The sequence below is a fragment of the Herpailurus yagouaroundi genome, unplaced genomic scaffold, assembly GCF_014898765.1.
Source record: "Herpailurus yagouaroundi ecotype Mexico unplaced genomic scaffold, PumYag 180, whole genome shotgun sequence".
Classification (NCBI taxonomy): Eukaryota; Metazoa; Chordata; class Mammalia; order Carnivora; family Felidae; genus Herpailurus; species Herpailurus yagouaroundi.
In genome coordinates this window covers 21,176,842-21,199,237 of record NW_024412411.1, presented here as the reverse complement: position 1 = coordinate 21,199,237, position 22,396 = coordinate 21,176,842, and the positions used below count along the sequence as shown (strand labels likewise).

The 22,396-nt window shown below is 46.4% G+C and overlaps 1 protein-coding gene across 1 annotated transcript; it reads right to left on the bottom strand.

Moving 5' to 3' along the window:
- Window positions 1-6,205: 6,205 nt before the first annotated feature.
- Window positions 6,206-19,248, bottom strand: MTNR1B (melatonin receptor 1B). Its single transcript, XM_040489608.1, is given in 3 exon segments — window positions 6,206-6,715; window positions 6,718-7,524; window positions 18,706-19,248. Coding segments are annotated over 3 exon segments (1,092 nt in total). The 5' UTR covers window positions 18,929-19,248; the 3' UTR covers window positions 6,206-6,653.
- Window positions 19,249-22,396: the final 3,148 nt, after the last annotated feature.

Genomic DNA, 22,396 nt, shown 5'->3' with positions numbered 1-22,396 from the left:
TTCTGTGTACCTTTCATCTAGTGTACCCCAACGGGTAACACCTTGTAAAACTGTAGTACATGGGGCGCCTGGGTGGCTCAGTCGGTTGAGTGTCCAACTTCAGCTCAGGTCATGATCTCATAGCTCGTGGGTTTGAGCCCCACGTCAGGCTCTGCGCTGACAGCTCAGAGCCTGGAGCCTGCTTTGGGTTCTGTGTCTCCCTCTCTCTCCGCCCCTAACCCGCTCACATTCAGTCTCTGTCTTTCTCAAAAATAAATAAACATTAAGAAAAAATTAAAACTGTAGTACAATATCACAGCCAGTTACCACCATTGCTACCGTCATCACATTCAGATTTACCCCTTTGTCCATATACTCATTTGTGCATATGTATTAGTTATACATGATTTTATAACACGTATACACCGTATTCCCATGTTCACCATCAGTCAAGACCCAGAACAGTTCCATCATCACAAGGAGCCCTCATGTGGCTCTTTCATAACCATATCCACCCATCCCTAAACTCTGCAACCACTAACCTATCTCCATTTATAAACTGTGTCATTTGAAAAGTATTGTAGAAATGGAATTATAGAGTCCATAACATTTTGGGATGATTTTTTTCACTCATAATTACCTGGAGAGTCATCTAAGTTGTTGCTTGTATCAATAGTTTGTTTCTTCTTCTTTTTTTTAAGTAAGTGGTATTCCATGGTGTGGATGTTCCATAGTTTAACAGTTTACCCACTGAAAGACATATAGGTTGTTTACGGTTTTTCATTATTATGACTAAAGCTAAGTGATCATTCTCGTATAGGTTTTTTGCTGGGCCATATGGTAATTGCATGGCTTGTTTCTAAGGAAATGTAAACTGTTTTCCAGAGTGGTGGTATCATTTTACATTCCCACTAGCAGTTTATAAGGGATCCAGTTTCTCTGCACATTCACCGACATTGGGTGTTCACTAGTTACTATTCTGATAGGTATGTGGTGATATATAATTGTGGCTTCAGTTTCATTGCTCTGATGGCTAATGATGTTGAACTTTTTTTTTTCAGGTGCTTATATGCCATCTGTATATCCTCTTCCGTGAATTTTCTGTTTTTTTTCTATGTTTCAATTGAAATGTTTAGTCTTTTGCTCTTGAGTTTTGAAAGTTCTTCATATATGTTCTCGATACTAATCCTTTATCAGGTGTGTGGTTTGCAAATATTTTGTCCCAGTCCGTAGCTTATCTTTTTATCCTCTTAACAAGATCTGTCACAGAGCAAACCTTTTTCATGTTGATGGGTCCAATTTATCCATTTTTTTTTTCTTTTGTGGATTGTGCTTTTGTTGTCAAGTCTAAGAACTTGTTACTTAGCTCTACATCTCAAATATTTTCTATTGTTTTCTAAAAATAGTTTTACATTTTATATTTAAATCTGTCATCAATTTTGACTTAATTTTTGTGTAAGTAATGAGGTTCAAGTCAAGATTCATTATTTTGTCCATTTTTTTGAGTTGATCATCTTTTTGTTGTTGAATTGTATCTATTCTTTATGTATTCTGGATACAACTCCTCTGTCAGATAAATGTGGATATATTTTCCAAGCTATTTATTTTTTTTAACAATATCTTTTGATGAACAGAAAAATTTAATTTCAATAAGGTCTAATGTACCATGATGAAGACTATGGTTCCTTTTTAAATTAAATTAAATTGTGCAATTCAAGCCACAAATCAAACCATGATGTATGTCTGTGAAACCTTCCAAAAATTCATATACTGTATAGTCTAGTGATCAGCCTTTTATTTACACATTTACTCTTAAAATGCCTTTATGAAAAAAAATCTTGCTTTCTACTGTTATGTCCTCTCTGTGAATATTAGTAAGTTAAAACATCCTATACATCATATCCGGACACTTGATGTAGGAGATTGTTGATTACATTTTCATGGAGACATTTGACTTTTCCAAAAGGTTTGAATCCTATCTACTGCAAGACTTAATCAACCAAACAAAATCTTCCCTTTACCATAAAAAAATTAAATTAAATTAAATTAAATTAAATTAAATTAAAATTTAATTTAATTTTATGTCATTTTATTTTATTTTTGAGAGAGAGAGAGAGTACAAGCATGGGAGGGGCAAAAGGAGAGGAAGAGAATCTCAAGCAGGCTCTATGCCCAGCATAGAGTCCATTGCAGGGCTTGATCTCACGACCATGAGCCAAAATCAAGACTCAGACACTTAACCAACTAATCTACCCAGGCACCCCTTGTTAGTGCTTTTATATCTCAGCTAAGAAATCTTTGCTTACTACAAGGGCATGAAGACATTCTCCTGTGTAGTCTTCTAGAATATTTATCATTATGTCTTCTATATTTAAGGCTATAATCTATTTTGAATTATTTATGTGTATGAAGTAAGGGAGGGATTGAAGAGGTTTTTTGCCCCCCTCCTTTTGATATCCAGTTTTTCCAGCACCATTTTTTTTTTTAATTTTTTTTTTCAACATTTATTTATTTTTGGGACAGAGAGAGACAGAGCATGAACGGGGGAGGGGCAGAGAGAGAGGGAGACACAGAATCCAAAACAGGCTCCAGGCTCTGAGCTGTCAGCCCAGAGCCCGACGCGGGGCTCGAACTCACGGACCGCGAGATCGTGACCTGGCTGAAGTAGGACGCTTAACCGACTGCGCCACCCAGGCGCCCCACCAGCACCATTTTTTAAAACTAGTCTACTGTCCTATTGAGTTGGCTTGGTGATTTGGTTAAAAATCAGTTTACCATATATGTATGGATTTATTTCTTGACTCTATTCTGTCGTATTGATTTATTTGCTTATCCTTATGCCAAAACCACACTGCTTCTTATAATGTAGCTTTAGAATACATCTTGAAATCAGATCTTGTTAGTTCTCCAAATCTGTTCTCTTCAAGGTTATTTTGGTTATTCCACATCACTTGCATTTATATATGTTTTCTATAATCAGATTGGCAAAATCTTCAAAAAATCTTCTTACAGGGGTGCCTAGGTGGCTCAGTCGGTTAGGTGTCTGACTTTGGCTCAGGTCATGATCTCACAGTTTGTGGTGTGGGTTCGAGCCCCACATTGGGTTCTGTGCTGAATGGTTGCTCAGAGCCTGGAGCCTGCTTTGGATTCTGTTTCTTCTCTCTATGCCCTCCCCCACTTGGGCTCTGTCTCACTCTGTCTCTCAAAGATAAATAAATGTAATAAAAAAAATTTTTAAAGAAAAATCTTGCTAGAATTTTGATTAGGATTTCATTGACTCCATAGATGAATTTAGGAAAGTAGATATTTTAATATTTTTCGAATCCACGAATATGGTATATCTCTCCATTGATTTTGGTCTTCTTTACTTTCTCTCTGCAGTCTTTTGGAGTTTTCAGCATAGGGACTTTGTACATCTTTTGGTTGATTAATTCTATATTTGATCATTTTTGTGGTATTGTTATTGCTTTTATTTATTTTTTTCACTATTAAATATGTTATCATTTGTAGTTTTTTCAAAGATACTCTTTACCAGCTTGAGGAAATTTACTCCTATTCCTGGTTTCCCAAAAAAATTTTTTTTGTCATGAATGAATGTTCAATTGTGTAAAATGATTTTTTTTGCATGTATCGACATAATTTTCTCTCTTATTCTGTTAAAATTACAAATTATATTGATTTTCAAATGTAAAATTAACCTTATATTCTTGGGGAACCACCTTGGTCATGATGCAGAATCCTTCTTGTATATTTTTGGAACCAATTTGCTAATATATCGTTACGGATTTTTGCATCTCTGTTCAGGAGGGACATAATTTTTCTTTTCTTGTATGTAATTTTTCTTTTGTTTAAATGAAATTGCAATGCTATAAGGAAGTGTTATGCTGATTTCACAAAATACACTGAGAAACGTTTTTTCTTCCTCTATTTTCTGAGTGTATGTAAGGTTAGTATTATTTCTTTATTAAATATTTGATAAAATTCACAAGTTAAATTACGTGGGCCAATAGTTATCTTTATGGAAAGATTTTTTAAAAAATAAATCCAAGTTCCTAAATAGACATTTACAGCAAGGTGGTGGAGGATGGATAGAGTTCCCACACTTTTGCAGCAAAATTGTCTTTATTTAAGATCAGGGTCTGTAGCTTGAGGCCATTCCACATGAGCACACAGATGGCCCCAGTATCCTGGGTTTTCTCTATACCCTTTCACTCTCTTGGTTCCTGGATCATCACCAAAACCTATGGAAACAAGAAAAGGTTCCGGTTAGCAAACTGTCAGAACTGGCAAATCAGGTAACATCTGTGGGCCCAGAAAACTGAAGAGAACTTTTGTTTCCTCAATCCGTATTTATTGAGACTTTACCATGCATTCAGCTCAGAGTTAAAAGATAGAAATAAGAGGAGCAGTCGGGGACACCCATTGCCTCTAAGTCAAGAGCGAAGGGCAAATCCCTATAGTTGGTGCCTGGGGAGAGGAGGCAGAGAGAACAGAACACATGCCTGGTCTGATGAGCTCAGGCTCTGCACAGAACCAAGAAGAGTGGCTGCAGCTCAGCGAGAAGCCGTAGGTCCCTTGTGTTTCACTCTCAGACTGAGGTCTGAACTGGGAGGCCTCCCTGGACAGGACTCTCCGCACCCAGCAACGGGATCCCAATAGGTAGGCAACCGAGGCTGAAACACCTGCATTCCTAACAGTTTGGTAGAGGACCTCCGGGGTCTGAATCAGATTACTGGGCTCTTCCCCACACCCCACACTCAAAATGTTTTTGGTGGAGCTAAGAGCACTTGAATGTTTCACAAGCTCCCAGGTAACTAGATGACTAGCCACAGCACCCAAACTGATTCCTCACATGACAAGGGAAGGCAAAGCATCCAGAATAATGCTGAGAGGTCGGCATTCTGGGCTCTTTGTTCTGCAAAGCTGCCAGCTGGCTGAGGTAACTTTTCTCTCTCCTTGGAACCCCCCACGCAACTTATGTCCTGGGGGTACTTACCCCGCTTTGTCCCTGCCACACCTTCTAAGGTATGGGCAGGGGTGGGGAAGGAAACAGGATACTGTTGTCAGACAGACTTGGACTCTGTCCAAGGAAACTCAGGAAATCATTTCACTTCTTTGAGTTTTAGTCACTTACTAAATATAGATAATGATATGTCCTCAAAGAATTTTCTAAGGATTCAATGAGAGAGTGCATATAGTGCCTGATACAAAGCAAGCACCCGCTAAGTGCCAGCCGATACTCTTCATTAGCAGACTGTGACCTCCAAGAGGGCAGGCAACATGCCTTTTTTTTCTCCTGCTGGACCTGGCCCCAGAGTAGTCGGTCATGTTTGTGGAACCGAAGAAGGAGGCCAAATTCAAAGGAAGGAAGCCAAATTGGTGCTAAGACCTGAAGTGTCTGCAAATACAAAGCCTGTAGGCAGACATGCTAAAACAGGAAGTGAGGCGCCCTTCCCCCACCTCCATTCACGCCTCCCCCACTCACTTGCCTCCACTGCCGGTCTTTGTCTCCTCTCCTCTCCTTCAAGATTATCTTTCATTTTAGGTAGTAGTAGTAGTAATAATAATAATAGTTAGTGTTTACTGAATGATCGCCATGCGTCAGGCACTGTCCTCAGCTCTTTGGCTGTATTATCCCAAGGAACCCTCACAACAGCCCTGGGAGACAGGTACTGGCACGATCTCCATTGTCCGGTGAATAAACCGAGGAATACAGAGGTCAGGAGCTTGCCCCAAGTCACACAACTTGAGCCTGGTGGAACCGGGAAAGGAAGCCAGGCCGGCTACATGCTCCAGGTGCCTGAGGAGGGGGTGTGTGTGTGCTTGAGGTATGTGCATAGTGCGGCTGAGGTGGTGGTGCGTGCGGTGTATACACGGTGGTGTGTATGTGTGTGTGCACGTGCACGTGTGCGCAGGGAGTCAGTGGGGGAGCGTGCAGAACACTTGCCCTCTGGACGCGCCAGCCCCCTGCAGCCCTGCAGAGCTACCTAGCTCCTAGCACTACAGAGCTTTTTCTTTTCTTTTTTATTGGTGTCGGGGGGGGAGGGGGGGTTCATAGATGGCCTTTATTATGTTGAGGTATGTTCCCATATATGTGTGTGTGTGTGTGTGTGTGTGTGTATCAGTATATATGTCACATATATATATATGTATGTGTGTGTGTATATACACACACACACATACATATATATATAATTTATTGTCAAACTGGTTTCCACACAACACCCAGTGCTCATCCCGACAGGTGCCCTCCTCAGTGCCAACAGGAAGGTATCCATTCTTACTGCCCTTTGGGGAACAGAGAGAAACCAGAAAGGAGGCCAAAGTGGGAGAAGAGGACAGCTCATAGGAAGTAACTGGCTTCTTCTGTCCCAAGCCCGTCCTCATTCTGTCCCTTCCTTGGTTGATGTGTGCCTCAAGCCTCCAGTGCAGTGAGAGTGTCTGCCAGGGCCGATGCCGTGCTCACTTGGATGTGGCCCCCAGTGCCTACAGGTATCTTCTGACTAGCCCGAACCAAGGGTGCCGATGGTCTTCTTGTCCACAGGATGAAGTTCCGCAAGCCATGTGCTGTCACGCGAACGGGACGGCATAGCCCAGCAGGCTGCCTGATCTCACGCACGGAACAGATCCACCCCCACCATTTAATGAACCGGCCGCCCGGTCGGTGATCCAGGCTAGAGAGTGTCTACCTGGACAGGATGCTGGGCATTAACGACAGGTGGAGTTTGGCTCTGAGGCCCTGGGACTGGCTGCCCTTGGAAGCATCCCGGAAGCAGCACCCAGGGTTCCAGAGGGCTGAGACAATCTTCTTGTATTCCCTACGGAAGTTCTGGTTCAGGAGCCCGTAGACTATGGCATTAAGGCAGCTGTTGAAGTAAGCCAGGTAGTAGCTGGTGACAAAGAGCCCCTCCGGGACCTGGGGAGCTATTCCTTCTGGGTCGATGGCCACAGCAAGGCCAATGCAGTTCAGCGGGGCCCAGCAGATAGCGAAGATCACAAACACCACGAACATGGTTAGGAAGCTCCGGACATCGCTGGGCCTCAGGCGCAGCTTGGTCTCCAGCTTGGCCTTCCTGTGGGACCGGAGCACCAGCACCCAGATGCGCAGGTAGCAGAAGGACACGACAGCAATGGGGAGGAGGAAGTGAATGACTACCACTGCCACTGTGTACTGTGTGCTGGCCGTCTGGATGAAGGTGCAGGAGTAGATGCGTGGGTCGTACTCCAGGGACCCCACGAAAAAGTTGGGCACCAAGGCCACCAGAGTGAGGAGCCAGATGAGGCAGATGTAGACGGTGGTGTGCCAGTGCCGGTAGATCCGGTGGTAGGCCATGCTGTGACAGATGTAGCAGTAGCGGTTAATGGCGATGGCAGTGATGTTGAAGACAGAGCCAATGACACTCAGGCCCAGCACGAAGCCACTGGCCTTGCAGTGCACCTCCCCCAGGGCCCAGCCGTCATGGAAGATAGCCACGAGGATTAGCGGGTAGGGGTACAGGGCCACCACCAGGTCAGCTGATGCCAGGCTCACCAAGAACAGATTACCTGGAACAGGAAATAGGGAGCAAGAGTCAGCAAGAGACCCCACAATTTCTCTTCTGTCGAATATCCTACCCTTTATCCAGTTACCTTAAACAGTTACTTAAAAGCTACTGAGCTAACTATTAGTACTGGGGATGGAACAGTGGCTTTTGGAGGCACAGCGTTCAGGGCTCACACAGCATGTCTGCTGCTCACTGTGTGACTGAGGCAAGTTACGCAGGCGCTCCAGGCCTCATCTTTCTCATTCGCAGAATGGGAATAATGATACCTACTTTACACCATAGCTGTAGAATTAAATCATGGTGCCGAGTGCTTGGGGACACAGTGGGCGCTCACAAACGATGACAATTTTCATGAGAGGCACAGATACTCGGGGGCTTGGCATCGTTTAAACTCCAACAAGGATTCCCAGGGACGAGGATCCAAACATCAGGAAAATTGAATTAACGACACTTGGAGAGTAGCCTGTTGACCAGTCAGGAGAAGACGCAAAAGGAGACTATCAGAGAGATTTATAGGAAGGTGGCGTGTGGGCAGGGAGGGGTGGTAGTGAATCCACTTCCCTGGCTTTTATATGCAAAAGAAGAAAGGGCTGGACTCCATGCCACCAGGCCTGGCGTCTGCCGACATGGCCACGTGGCTGGGAGCGTAGGCCCCAGGCAAGGCAACACAGGGGAATACCAGAGTACATGGTTCTTCCTCTTGCAACCTTTCTTCTATCCCACCTGCCAAATGCAGTTCACATTTAGAAAACTGAATTAAAGACACTTAGAAAGCAGCCTGAGCCACCTCCCTTTGCTGAATGGAGTGTTCTCTGGCGTCACCAAGCTCCGTAGCCAGAGAGAACCTCTGCAAACTACAGCAGCCATTGATTAATATGCGTTGGACGTGTTCTGGGCCAGAACCCTAGGGAAGAGAGGGGGCTACATCCAAAAGAACTCATTTCTATGGCTAAAACATTCGCATTCTAAAACAAACACTGACTCACGAATAAAGCACCAAGAATCTGAAAGGTTGGCCGACATGAAGCTCAGAACATGAGAGGCTCCATCCCTGATGCCACTTGTTTCACTCACCGAGTGCACTGCTGCAGCACCAACTACATGCTCAGAAGATGATATCCTCTCCAGCCATAGAGACCCTTGGGAATGCAGTGGGCACTAGACGTCATCTTTCAAGCCTTCTAGCCTCTTACCACATGGTGGGGTGCAAGCTGCCGGCCCTAGAGCAGCTGAACACGGAGGGCAGATGGAATATGTGTGCAGGAGGGACTCCCCAAGGAGGCAAGGACACTGGCTCCAGTGCCACCATGAATGTGTTCTGTATGCGGCAGAGGCTGATGTGACCACCTCAGGGGTCCAAAGCATCAGGCAGGGTCCAAAAGGTGCAGCCATCAGAGAGAGGTCTGGCTGTGGTCTGGCTTCAAGGGGGTACAGAAAAAGGGAGGCTCAGAGTCACCTGGCCGGGGATCCTTCTGAGTCAGACCCCCAGGTAAGGTAGACTCCACAATTACAGTTACAAACCCCCAAGGTAGAGAAAGGGCTGTTTGCAGCCCGTTCCCCACGCACATTTACCACGTCTCAAAGAAGTTTCCACAGGATGCGCTCCAGATGGGGGTGGGAACACAGAAGACCCCCCAGGCAGCCTTCTTTTTTTTTTTTTAATTTTTTAACGTTTATTTATTTTTGAGAGAGAGAGAGAGAGAGAGAGAGAGAGAGAGACAGAACACGAGTGGGGGAGGGGCAGAGAGAGAGGGAGACAGAATCTGAAACAGGCTCCAGGCTCTGAGCTGTCAGCACAGAGCCTGACGCTGGGCTCAAACTCAGGAATGTGAGATCTTGACCTGAGCCGAAGTCAGATGCCTGAGTCACCCAGGTGCCCCCAGGCAGTCTTCTTGAAGTGCCTATTCTGGCCTTAGAGGCACGTAGTCAACCTCACTCAGAACCAATAGAAAAGAAGCCTGTTAGCTTCCTGGGACTCGTCAGGACCTAACCACTCCTGAGTCAGAGCTATGTGAGGGCCCAAGGGAGATAGGATGTAACTGATGTAACATCGTTTGGACAATTAGGCATCTTAATGGGATACAATTGGGATAAAATCCCCCATCACATTCTTACTGCTGAGTGTGGCCAGGCAGGAAATGCACATCTGAGGACCTGCTTGAGGTGTGGAGTGGGTCTCCTGCTTTGCCATTCAATTCCCAGTCATGTTTGTTGTCTCCACTGGTGGATTTCGGTCTCTGGCTCTCCTGCTCAGACCTCACCTGGCTCCAAGACGGCGAGGTATTTCTATTCTCAAAGTTCTTGTTCTCAGCTGAATCAGGAGCCCTTGTCTCTTCCCAGAATTTTAAGTGTCTTTTTGACACTTGGAGGTGGTGCTGGAAGCCGGAATGACATGGGTAATTTCAGCTCTGTCACTTTGAGGTTGGGCAAGTTACTGAATTTCTCTCTCCGTGACTGTTCCTTCATGGGTTCTCGCCTTTTCTTCTGAGGTCCTCCTTCCTTCTCTTCCCATGCATTCCACTTGGCTGTTTCTGTGAAGAAAATCACTTCTTTCCAACATAGGAATATTGGTCTCTGCAGGGCCCTCTGGGCTCCTGATTGAGCAGCAAACAAGCTTTTGGCACTTGCAAGCACGTGCGGAGAAAGTCAAGGGCTGCTGGGAGCTGGTGCCAGCTCAGCCAGCTGTTTCCCCCAAAAACCAGTGAAGCTCTGCCGTGTTAATGTGGCTCATCCCCTAATAATGCCCCAGAGGCTGGCAAACAGCTTGTAAATAGTGGGAAGAACACATTCAACTCCACGTAGACAGTGATTCAATTACTCTCCCCTATTGCTCCGGCTGTTCCTAAAAGGCTGAAATCAACCAGTTCCCGCTGTAGGTTCATCTGCCTCAACATCAGACTGTCTCCCAGATTTCTTGACACAATTCCAAATTAGGCAAATGAAATTCTTGTTTTGTCTCCCATCTGTAGGAAGCCAGGTCCTCTCTGGAGGATACTCAAGGGAGATCTAGTTCTCTATCCATTTCTTCCCCTAGACAGGTGAGAAATCAATCAGGGTGCACACAACACTGCTCATCCCCCAGTGCACGGGCTTCTAATGAATATTTACATCACAAGCCCTGGCGTGATTTATTTCCATCTGGCTCCATCAGACAGGGTGTATTAGCGGAGACAGCCTTCAACAACAGGGCTTTGTTCACTAATACGGGATTCCCTTTTCATACTCATACACAGAGCACATCCCTCACACACAACCACCACAATCCCCTCCCTCCTCGCTTCCTCTGTCCTTTTTTCTGGGAACTCTACTTAACAAGGACCTGGTCATCCAGGGGGAAAAAAGAAAGCCAGCACACATCGAGCTATCTAGTCTTCATCAGATAAGAAAATTCCAGAAGGTAAAGCTATCTCCATCCCTTGCCCCTCCTCCTGTGTGCCCCCTGCATCCCTCCTCCCTGTGCCCACCCTGCATGCCCGAAAAAAGAGTTTGTTGGATTTAAATTGTCCTCGGTCGTTGAGCTAAAAGCCAATGTAGAAACAAATAGTCATGGAATCATTTTCTCGGTAAATATTTCTGAGTATCTACCAGGCACCAGCTCTGCCTTTGCCAGGGCCGAGGGAGGCATGGTGAACAAGAGACACACTCCCTCCCCACACAAAGCTCATGGTCTCAGAGAAGCCAATTAAATAAATAAAAAACCAAGACGTAGAAAGGTTAAAATCGGGAAATAAACAGATTGTCTATCATTTCTAACAGGGTTAAACTTTTGTGCCTCGGGGTCATCTTCTATCCCTTACCTATTCAAACATACAATATGTCTATTGAGTACTACCGTGTGTGGGTCAAAGACATGGCCCCTGCTGTTGAGAGGCCAACAGGGCTATTGGGGAAACAGACACAAAAACAGCAGCCAATCAGTGTGGTGAGAGCTGGGAGGGAGGCCAGGCTAAGGGAGCAGTGAGGAAGTACTCAGGTGGCCTGTGGCCGGGGGCAGTGGCAGGAGATGGGGCTGGTCAGAAAGGAAAGTTCACCAAGGAGTTGAACAAAATCACAAAGACCCTTGCAACAGGCCTGCCTCCTTCCTAGAATGGCTGTTTTCTTCCAATGGGATTTGTACGGGAAAGGGCAGAGGCAATAATAATCATCTCTAAACTAAACTGAACTATTTTTATCAGTTCCTTTCTGGGGATAAGCATCTGAAATCACTGAGCAGATCATTTATCAAAAACTTGATTTCCTCGGGCACCTGGCTGGCTCAGTCAGTAAAGCATGTGACTCTTGCTCATGGAGTTGCGGGTTCATGCCCTTCATTGGGTGTAGAGATTACTTAAAAATAAAATCTTAAAAAAAAAAAACAACTTGATTTCCTTACAAACACTAAAACAAATGGCTTTTACATTAATGTAAGCTCCTAATTTGGTTTCCAAATTCTTTGGTGGCATAGATTGTTTTCCACTAAAATGACATTATTTATGAAAATCTTAGAGAGTGTGGATGCGTCTAAGGGCTAAGTTGAAATGTAACTTTGGTTTAATTAAAACAGAAAAGGACTGTTAGGCAAGCTAATAGTGTAAACAAAAACATGATGGGGGTACTTCAACCACTTAAAAGAAGAAAACGTATTCTTTTTCCTTTTCTTCTTATGCCAAGAGCATAAACATCTATTTTTTAAAAAATGAGATTCTTGTTACAAAATATTGTTCCATAATCACCAATAGAGATATCTGGAGACTCTTATGGTACCATTTTATTACTTCACTTACACTTAATAGTAACAACAAAGCAAAAATTTGTATAGCACCTTGGAGTTTATAATGTGCCTTTACATAAATTGGCTGAATTGTCTATCACAAGAATCCTTTAAAGTTGACAGCATGGTTTCCATTTCAAGAAACTGAAACTAAGATTATGTGAACTGCCAATAGCCCTAACAGAGAAAGAGTGACAAAGAAGGGGCACTGGAGGGAATCAGGAAAAAGAAATGCCAAGGGCAATGGTGTAGTTTCTTGGTCATCCACCAAGGTGAGAAAGAACAGGAAAGTGTGCCCATTTAACCTGGCCATTAGGAGGTGACATTAGCAAGGGCAAATTCTGTCAAATGTTGGAGAACAAACTTTTGCACTGTAGCTGGCTCTCCCAATCAGCTCTGGCTTCAAGACAAGGAAAGAAATGGAAGGGTCCTTGCCAAGGGATATCCCCTTGATGGGGGGGATGTACAGAGTCTTTTCCCTTTTCTGTCTCTTTTAAATGGGAAAGACTTTTATCTGGCACATAATAAGCACACAGTAATATTAGCTCTAATTTATTACTGTTGTTTTTATATTATTATTAGTTGCATAGAAAAAAACAAGAAAGAGACTCTCAACTACAATCTTGGACTATAATTCCTGGAGATAAGATATGAGAAGTCACAGCTCAGGAAGGACAGCATAGAAGGTAGGACACTGACCCCAGGATGAAAACTCCCTCAGCACTGGGGACTCTACTTCTCAACTCCCCAAATTCTACTGTTTCAGCAATAAGTATTTTAAATTGTAAGACCTAATAGTGGCACTGGTGTCTTCAGAATTTTGTGATATATCATGCTAAACACAGAACCCAACTTACGGGGAAAAAAATAAAAAGTCAGTCGAACACAGAAGTCTCCATGTCCCTGGGCTACTGAGAGCTACAGAGAGGGAATTAAAGAGGATTATGAGCTTTCTTGATTGTTCAGCTAAAGACATAATTATGGGATTTAAAATGTGTTTGTCTTTGCTTGGTGAAGAGATAAGAAAGTATTCAGAGCAGAAACCTGAAGTTGGAGAGCTCAGGCAACATCAGGGAGAGAGTCCCAACTAGCCCAGTTTGGTCTTCAGCTGATAAGCACTGCAAACCCCCCGGGCTGAGCAGGTCAAAGGACACCTGTCACCAAGTGGCGCGTCTCCATGAGTGGTTGGTGGTGGTAGGATGATGCCTGGACCGAGTGGAATCCACCTCACCTATAACACCTGGAGTGCACAGGGACTGTGGGTCTACTAAGCATTTCCTCCAAGCCTCCCAAGAGCCTTTGCGTGAAGCCAGCCTATCTATTCATTCATCATTTACACCCTCGGTCAACAAGTGGGAGGAGAAGGCGGGCTCTGCTCCAGTCTAACTGGGCATGCAAAACCCCTGCCGGGCTGGAACTTCCCATCAGGAAGCTCGCAATGCGGTCTCTGTCCCTGGAAAAAGATGGTACAGGCTGAGCATCACTGGGTGCCTGGAGGACAGAGCAGACTCTGGACAAGGACCTGTGTGTTCGGCAACCAAGTCCTCCATGTTTTCCTGGGCAATCCCAACGTCAAACATTTCACATCCTTTCTCCTTACATATCACCAAACTGTCTTCCCCAACAGCCTCTAACTCAGACGCAGCACAAGAATCCATTGTCAGCCCACAGCTCCTGACTGTCGCCTGGGAAATCAGCTACTGTGCCTACGGGCCAGGAGTAACTGATGCTTGTCGTGCTTTCACCTCTCTTAATGGAGATCATCTTGACATGACACTAAGGACATGAGTCTCTCAGCTCTCTTCCGTGTGGCCGACTGGACAGTGAAGGTAACGGCAGGAGGCTCACATTCTACAGGCAGCCCAGACCAGCAAGGGGCAAACTCCCTAAGGAGCCACTGAGGCACAGTTTGGGGCAGCCCAGGCATGGCTGGAGGCGGCCGGCCACACAGGAGCAAGTGGAGCAGGCACACCTTTGTGTAGAGGTGCCACTCAGCTTTCAAGGACAAGAGTGAGGTGTACTGTGCCCTTTTAGTGTTCAAAGCAATTCGGTTCCGTAAGAATTCCACTGATGGCACGTGCAGTTCTGAGTGCCGTAATGAGCCTGCCCCACCTTGTGAAGCACGATTAATTCCTTCCGACCCATTGCCTTCTGTTGCCGTGTCCATTTTCAACTTGTTTCAACACCCGTATTCAGTCCTTAGTATGCCCTCAGCTCTGTGGACAGAAATGGACTAAAAGTCGCAGCCTTCAACAAACTCATAGTCCCACAGGGAGAGAGAAAGACCAACAACAGGACAGCAAGGCAGGAGCTGTCCGGGGAGGGCCCGTGGAAGCCCGAAGAGGGAGACAGAGTCCCCATGCCTTTCTTGCTATTAATAAGCAACATCAACAACCGCACCGGGACATTCACTAGCAGGAAGAGGCAGGGGGCTCCCCGAGATGAGGCAGTGCATAGCACGTGTGGACTGTGTGGGAATGGTTGTAGTTCACAAGTGTGATGAGAGGAGAGAAGAGGCTGTTGCATTAGCGGGGGCTAGCCCCTGGAGAAGGGCTGTTGGAGCCGCGCTCCCGAGTCACCTGTGGTATAGACCCAAGGCAGTAACGGATGGCAGTGACTCCACTGGTGGCAAGAGCCACTGCAGGACTGAGCAGGGAAGGCTGACTGGACCCTATGGATATAGTTTCCTCAAGTGATGGTGAGTGTGTAAGGTAGGGCAGTAGGAGTAGGGAGGGCAGGAAAGGGGAATAGTGAGAGATATTATAAGGCAAAACTCATGGGGACTTGGGGAATGAAGGAATGACTCCCAGGGATCAGGTGTCTGGGAGGAGAGAAGAAGGAGGTCTAAACACTGGCATCTGGTAAGCCAAGGAAAGAAGGTTTTCAAGGAGGGAGTAGGCCTCGATGACAGATATTTGCACAGAGGGGCATTTCTGAGGCCAGGCTGCAGAACACTGAGGAGGAGATGGGGAGCAGTGAGGTAGTCAGCAGGTGGAAATTGATGTCTGGTTGTGACGGGACAGAGAATAGCAATGAACTTAGAAGCAGACATACAATCAAGGGAAGATTCTTTTCTTTTTCTTTTTTTGGAAATTCTGTTTTATCTTATTATTTTATTTATTTATTTTGACAGAGGGAGAGAGAGAGAGAGAGAGAGAGAGAGAGAGAGAGAGAATCCCAAGCAGGCTCTACACTGTCAGTGTAGAGCTGGACACGGGGCTTGATCTCATGAACGGTGAAATCATGACCTGAGCCGAGATCAAGAGTCAGATGCTTCACTGACTGAGTCACCCAGGAGCCACTTTTTTTTAAACACCAGAGACCCTTGGGTATGTGTGCCTATTTGTGTGTATACCTGTGTGACTGTGTGTGTGTGTGTGTGTGTATGTCTATGATAGACATTGAAAACACAAATAAGAGAGAAAGAACTTGATGGGGGAAGGTTCCAGAAAAGCAGGGAAAGGAAGAGATAAAAATAAAAAATGCAGAGATTATTGTTGGCTAAGTCTAGACCAGGGCAAGCATGGCCGTGGCAGGCACAGAACATGTCCTCAGATGCTGTCAGGAAAGCCTCAAATATGGTAGGTCCCCAGGAAGCACACACTGAGAATTGTCAACTGCCAACCCAGTGCCATGTAAAAAAAAAAAAAAAAAAAAAAGAGTGAACCAAACACCTGGTCTTCCCTTCCAAGGTGGGTCAATGCCCCAGATCTGTCTCCCATCTTCCCTCCATCCCTCCCTCTCTTTACTGCTGTCTCTGAAAAGATCGACCCAATGCACGCAGCAACAGAAGCCACAGATAGGGTAGTTCCAGGAAAAAAGGACAATTAATCTAACCACTTACCTGCCACCAGGATCATCCTTGTTGGGAATGACAAGAGAAACTGGGGCACCTGAGTGGCTGAGTCGGTTAAGCATCCGACTCATGGTTTCAGCTCAGGTCATGATCTCACAACTCCTGAGTTCAAGCCCCACAACCCAGCTCTGCGCTGACGCTGATGGTGCAAAGTCTGCTTGGGATTCTCTGTCCCCCTCTCTCTGCCCCTCCCCCACTCAGGCTCTCTCTCTGGCTCTCTCAAAAATAAATAAATAAACATTTTTTACAAAAGGAATGGAAAGAGGAACTGCATCTGTAATAGTCAAGTAAAGGATACTGGCGTCTGTCTGCTAAGAAAGGTTCTATGATCTTAATATGGGCTGTGCCTTGGTTATGGGACCTCTGAGTGTTCTCATTGCCACAGTCCTATCTTCTCAACACCAATGAATTAAGGAACCAAACTTAATTACAGAAAGGTCTGACATGAGTGTTTCTTAAGGTCACTCCAAACTCTCAGTAGAGGAGACTTGATTCCTAGTGGAATGAGTGCAAATTCCAAGTGCTGACAGTTTTTAAGCACCTTTTCAGATCTCACCCTGCTAGGGTTTAAAAAAATTTTTTTTAACGTTCTTATTTATTTTTGAGACAGAGAGAGACAGAACATGAACGGGGGAGGGGCAGAGAGAGAGGGAGACACAGACAGAATCGGAAGCAGGCTCCAGGCTCTGAGCCATCAGCCCAGAGCCTGGTGCGGGGCTCGAACTCACAGACTGCGAGATCGTGACCTGAGCTGAAGTCGGACGCTCAACCGACTGAGCCACCCAGGCGCCCCTCACCCTGCTAGGGTTTAACTGAAGTCAATGGTATGCTTTTTCATGACCCTCATCAATAAATGCAATGGTCAAATCAAAGCTGGTTGAATTGCATGACTAGAGCAGCCACCAATGTGTCAGGAATTAACGTCATTTAGCTATAGTGTCAAAATTTGTTCCTGGTGTGAACTCAACAGGAAGTAGGAACAGGGGATGTGCCAGCAAGTCACAAGCTCATTACACACCCCGGCCACACTCCCAAATCAGTAAGGCTTCCGGGAGCGCCCCCCCCCCCCCCCGCCCCTCGGGATGGAGGAGGGGAGAAGATGCCTGTCTGCTTCAGGTTAAGAAAAAAAGCAGTTCCCCCGCTCCCCCCCAAGTCTCCTTTTCCTTAGCGGGCTGCCCAGATTATTCACCAGGGAAGCACAGCCCTCCAGGCTATCTCTAAACACCTGGTTAGTCGGGGACAGAAGTCGCCTGTGTCAGAACCTGGAGGACCCAGCCCCACCTCCCTCCTGCCCCTCTGTGCCGGGGAAGCATGTTTGTGGTTCCCGCAAAGGGACAATGTGATAAAAAATTTCAAATACCACTTTCTAACCACAACCTGCCCTTTCATAATATATAGCTTTTACTCAGAGCATGTAATAATGTCTTGAAAAAGGTATTCCAGATAATACTAACCACCACTACTGAAATGATGGCGTTAGAAAGCGTGTTTCTACTTAGCGGTGTTGTTTCCCATATTATGAACAGTAGCTCCTAATTTTATTTTTTGTTTGTTCTTTACGTAAAAACACTGGAGTCACAGATCCGCACAAAATATATATACCCATTTACAACTGGCCTTTCTGAATGGTCTGGCTCCTTAGAAAAGCACAGTTAAACGACATACTTGGCTTTCTTGCTGTTGCTTTTTAATTTTAATTCACTCTAATATTTGAAGGGCCCTTAGGCCCAAACTAGGAAGTTACAAATTGACAAACAGGGCTTTGAACTTCTTTGCAGGCTGAGGTGCTCAGCATGCTCCAATGATCTCTCAGGATCAGAGTTCAGAGACTCCCTCCCTCACCCCTGCCCTTGTAGAGCCCCGGAGTGGAAACACTGAAATGAGAGTGGGCAGAAGGGAAAAATACTTTCAGGACTGCAACCCTATTTTGCCAAATCATCGTTTTCATCTTCACCGAATCCCACGAATTCTCTGTCTCCAGAAAGGACCCCATTATCTCAAAGCAATGTAGTTCCCACCCAAGCAGACCCTGCAGATGTCTGCATCTACACTCTCTTGGCTGGAAATGGGTCTTCGGCGAACTGGAGAGAAGTTTCTAACCCAAAGCTCACCCGAGAGCTTCCCTGAATTCATTCATCTTCTTGGCACCTGCTTTGTGAACCCCTGTGCTCGGCAGGGGAGGGAGAGAGGTGTCAAAGATCCTGAGATTTCTGTGGCCAGATAGGGGCACCATCTGGACCCGCACAAATTGGAGCACCCCGGATGACAGCAGCCTCCAGACACGTGCGTTCCCACAGCGCCGGCGCCGTGCCAACAAGTGCGCCAGAAAAACTTTGTGCAATTCACGCTGGCACAGGTCCGCCAAGTGCCGTCCAGCGGCTGCGAGAGGCGGACGCCGGCGCCTCGCGTCGGGGAAGGGCAGGAACTCACCCTAACTTTTGAGCTGAGGACCAAACTTGGGGACTAGGTTAGAGAATAGGGACCGGGGCGCCAGGGACTGAGGACGCGCAAAGAGGCGGATGGCGGGGTCAGGGTCGAGACCAGACGCCAGCCCCAGCAGCGGGCGTGGCGCTCACCTGCGTTCCGGAGCTTGCGGTTCCTGAGCACGGAGAGGATGACCAGGAGGTTGCCCACAACGTCCACCGCGGTAGTGACGATGAGCACGGTAGACAGCGCGGGCGCCTCCCAGAGAGGACGGGCGGTCCCCGAGGGCCGCGCGCGGCCCGTCCCCGGCCAGTCCGGGCGCATGGCCAGCTCGCCCGCCTCGCAGCAGTTGGCGTAGGAGATGTTCTCAGGCATCCTGGACCCTCCCGCGCCGCGCGCGCCAGCCACCGCGCCACCCGCCGTCGCCTCAGGGAGCGCGGTGCCGCGCCTGGAGTTCTCGCCCTCCCCTCTGTGTCCCGGCTGCGCGGGCGAGGGAGGAGGCCTGTAGGGAGGGACCCAGAGGAAATAATTAAGCGTGGGCAGGGGGCGGAGAGAATGTAGGAACTGGAGGACGACTTGGGGTGCAGGCTTGCCCAAAGGAGCGCCTTCCTCGGTGGCTGGCTCCGGAGCAACTGAGACCCAGAGCCCAACTGTGCCTGGCCCAGCCCAGGTCTCAGTCCCTGAGCGCACCTCCACGCCCAGATCCCAGATTCCTTCCTCCCTCAACCCCCAAGAGAAGCTGTGCCCAGGAAGGGACACCTGGGTTTGCAGACTGGAGAAGGTGCTGGTGGTGGGGACCTACCCACCTGTTGTCAGAAGGGCAAGGTTTGCAGTCCCCATGGGGCTGTGCAGCTCCAAAAACAAACCTGTGCTATTTATTGAGCACTTGTTGTTTATCCTGGGAGATATTGATGATGTCTCTGCCCTGCCCTTTTTATAAACCAAGACATCTATTGATGTATGAACATTTATTTAATTATGACAATACTTAAACAGATGTATGGTCAATACTGGAGGTTATTATTATGTGGTTTGGGAGGGTTTAGAATAACAACGACAACAACATAGAGTGAAAGGTGACTCATGGAAACAAGGAACTTAGATGCTCTTTATTTAAAACGTTCGAGCACTTACTCTGATAATAACAGTAGTGAAACGATACCCTCTCTGAGGGTACATTTTATGCCAAGTGCGGTCCTAAGCACGTTTCACATCATCAGAATCATTAAAATCAAAATGAGAATTTTATTTTATTTTTTTAAATTTTTTTTTCAACATTTATTTATTTTTGGGACAGAGAGAGACAGAGCATGAACGGGGGAGGGGCAGAGAGAGAGGGAGACACAGAATCGGAAACAGGCTCCAGGCTCTGAGCCATCAGCCCAGAGCCCGACGCGGGGCTCGAACTCCCGGACTGCGAGATCGTGACCTGGCTGAAGTCGGACGCTCAACCGACTGCGCCACCCAGGTGCCCCAAAATGAGAATTTTAAATATGAGGAGGAGGCGATGTGCCTGGACATACTGCTTCCACGAGAATACAAAATGGTACAGCCACTTGGAAGAGCTGTTTGGGGGCTCCTTATGGAGTTAGACGTAATCCATCCTCTGACCAGAAATGAAATGAGAATAAAACATATGTCCGCCAAAAAGACTTGTGCCAGAGTGTCCAGAGCAGCCTTATTTATAGTAGCCCAAACCTGGAAACAGCCCCAATGCCCGTGAATGGCTATTGTATATTCATATACAATATGAATATACAATGGCTATTGTATATTCATACATAGCCTACCACTCCGCAATAAAAACTATGGATATACACAACATGGATTCATCTCAGAAATACTCTATGAAGCAAAAGAAGCCAGACACAAAGGAGTACACACTCTACAATTCATCCATATGAAGTTGGGAAAAATTAATCTATGGTGATAGAAATTAGAGCAATGGTTGCCTATGGTGGGGGGGGGGGTGAGGATCGACTGGGACAGAGCGTAGAATAAATTTCTGGGATGTGATGTGTGTGGCATTTCATGTGAATATAATATGTGTTATTTTCTATGGGGCGCCTGGGTGGCTCAGTCAGTTAAGCATCGACTTCGGCTCAGGTCATGATCTCATGGTTCATGGGTTTGAGCCCCGCATCGGGCTCTGTGCTGTCAGCTGGGAGCCTGGAGCCTGCTTCGGATTCTGTGTCTCCCTCTCTCTCTGCCCTTCCCCTCCTCACACTCTGTCTCTCTCTGTCTCCAAAATAAATAAAAAACATTAATTTAAAAAAATGTGTTATTTTCTGTAAATCGTACTCTCCCACTTCCATCCTGTCCCGACCCCCAAGAACCAAAAACAAAAGGGAGAATTCAGTGAAGAGGGAGGCAGTGTTGGGATGATGATTCAGGAGAAGGATGTGATAGTTGGAGAACAGCCAGAGCCCAAGGAATGAATGAATATTCTTGCTAGCATGGAGAGGCCCCTCCCCTGTGGTAGAAAGGAAGCAGAAGCCAGGGGTAAGTTCCCAAGTGTTTCTAGACAGCTGTGAGCAAGTGAGGGAGTTGCACTCTGGCTGCCCCAATCTCAAGGAGTTTGAGGCTACCTCATTAGGCAGGACTGGGGGAGGGCGGGGAGAATATGAGAGGTTTGAAGACAGGAGAAGGTATGAAACGTCATTTCAGAAAATAGGTACACTAACTAGGAGCATGGCAAATGTGTCAGGAGAGAGAGTAAGCTCCTGTGCAGCTTAAGATCCTGGCTTTAAATGAAGCCAGTCAGCCTCGTGGGGTGGATCGTCCATCAGCAACCTGGATCTGCTGGGGACAGGCAAGGAGGGGGCGGGGGAATTTCAGCAGGGATTGGGGTTGGCCAGCCAGAGTAAATAACTGAAGGAAGTTCAAGTCATGACAGGAAGACAAAGCCTAGGATCTACATTAAATGAGAGATGCTGAGAAAACAGGAGGAGGCTGAGAAAGAGGGGATCAAGGAAGTGGAGGGAATTCAAAGAATTAATGTAGGTGAATCTGAAAAAGAAAACAGCTTGTGGTGTTGGACTTGACTGACACTTGCTTGAGATTTCTTAAGAGTACAGATTCTGTTTGAAGTGAGGGCTCCGAGTGTGATGATTGGAGTTGGTGGCTGGAAGAATGTGAGGGAAAGTTCACTGGAAATGGCAAGGTCAAGGGGCAGTGAGAGAAAAGGGAAACTGAGTCAGGGAGCAAATCCCAGTGAATGAAGAGGAACGAGAGAGCTGCGGGAAAGAGGAAAAAGAAGAGACAGCAGGATGGTGTGAATGTCACCAGCCATTTCCAAAGAGAGGATAACCAAGCTCTCCTTGTTCTTACAGACGCATAGGGAGCAAACATAACGTGGCACTTCAGCTTTGAGCAGCCCTCATGACAATAGATGAGTTGAATACAAGATAAACTGCCCCAGTTCAGCACATCAATAACACACATTTGGTTAATTGAGTCTGAAACGGGAAACGGCCCTGGACTGCCCTGGGATGTGATTATGCACATATCCACAACAGTGCATCAGAGATCTTTGGGCACCAGGAATTGGGGTGCTCTCTGCTTAAGAAGTCAGTATTATATCCTGGCACAGCTGACCAGGCTGGTACTTAGAAGGCAGGGGAAGGTACTGCTATTTTGGAAGACAGTTTGATGGTTTCTTACAAAACTAAACACGTTATTGCCATACAATACAGCGATCACACTGTTAGGTATTTACCCAAAGGAGTTGAAAAGTTATCTCTATACTAAAACCTGTGCATGGATATTTATAGCAGCTTTATTCATAATTTGAGAAATTGAAGGCAACAAGGTATCCTTCAGTAGGTTAATGGATAAATAAAC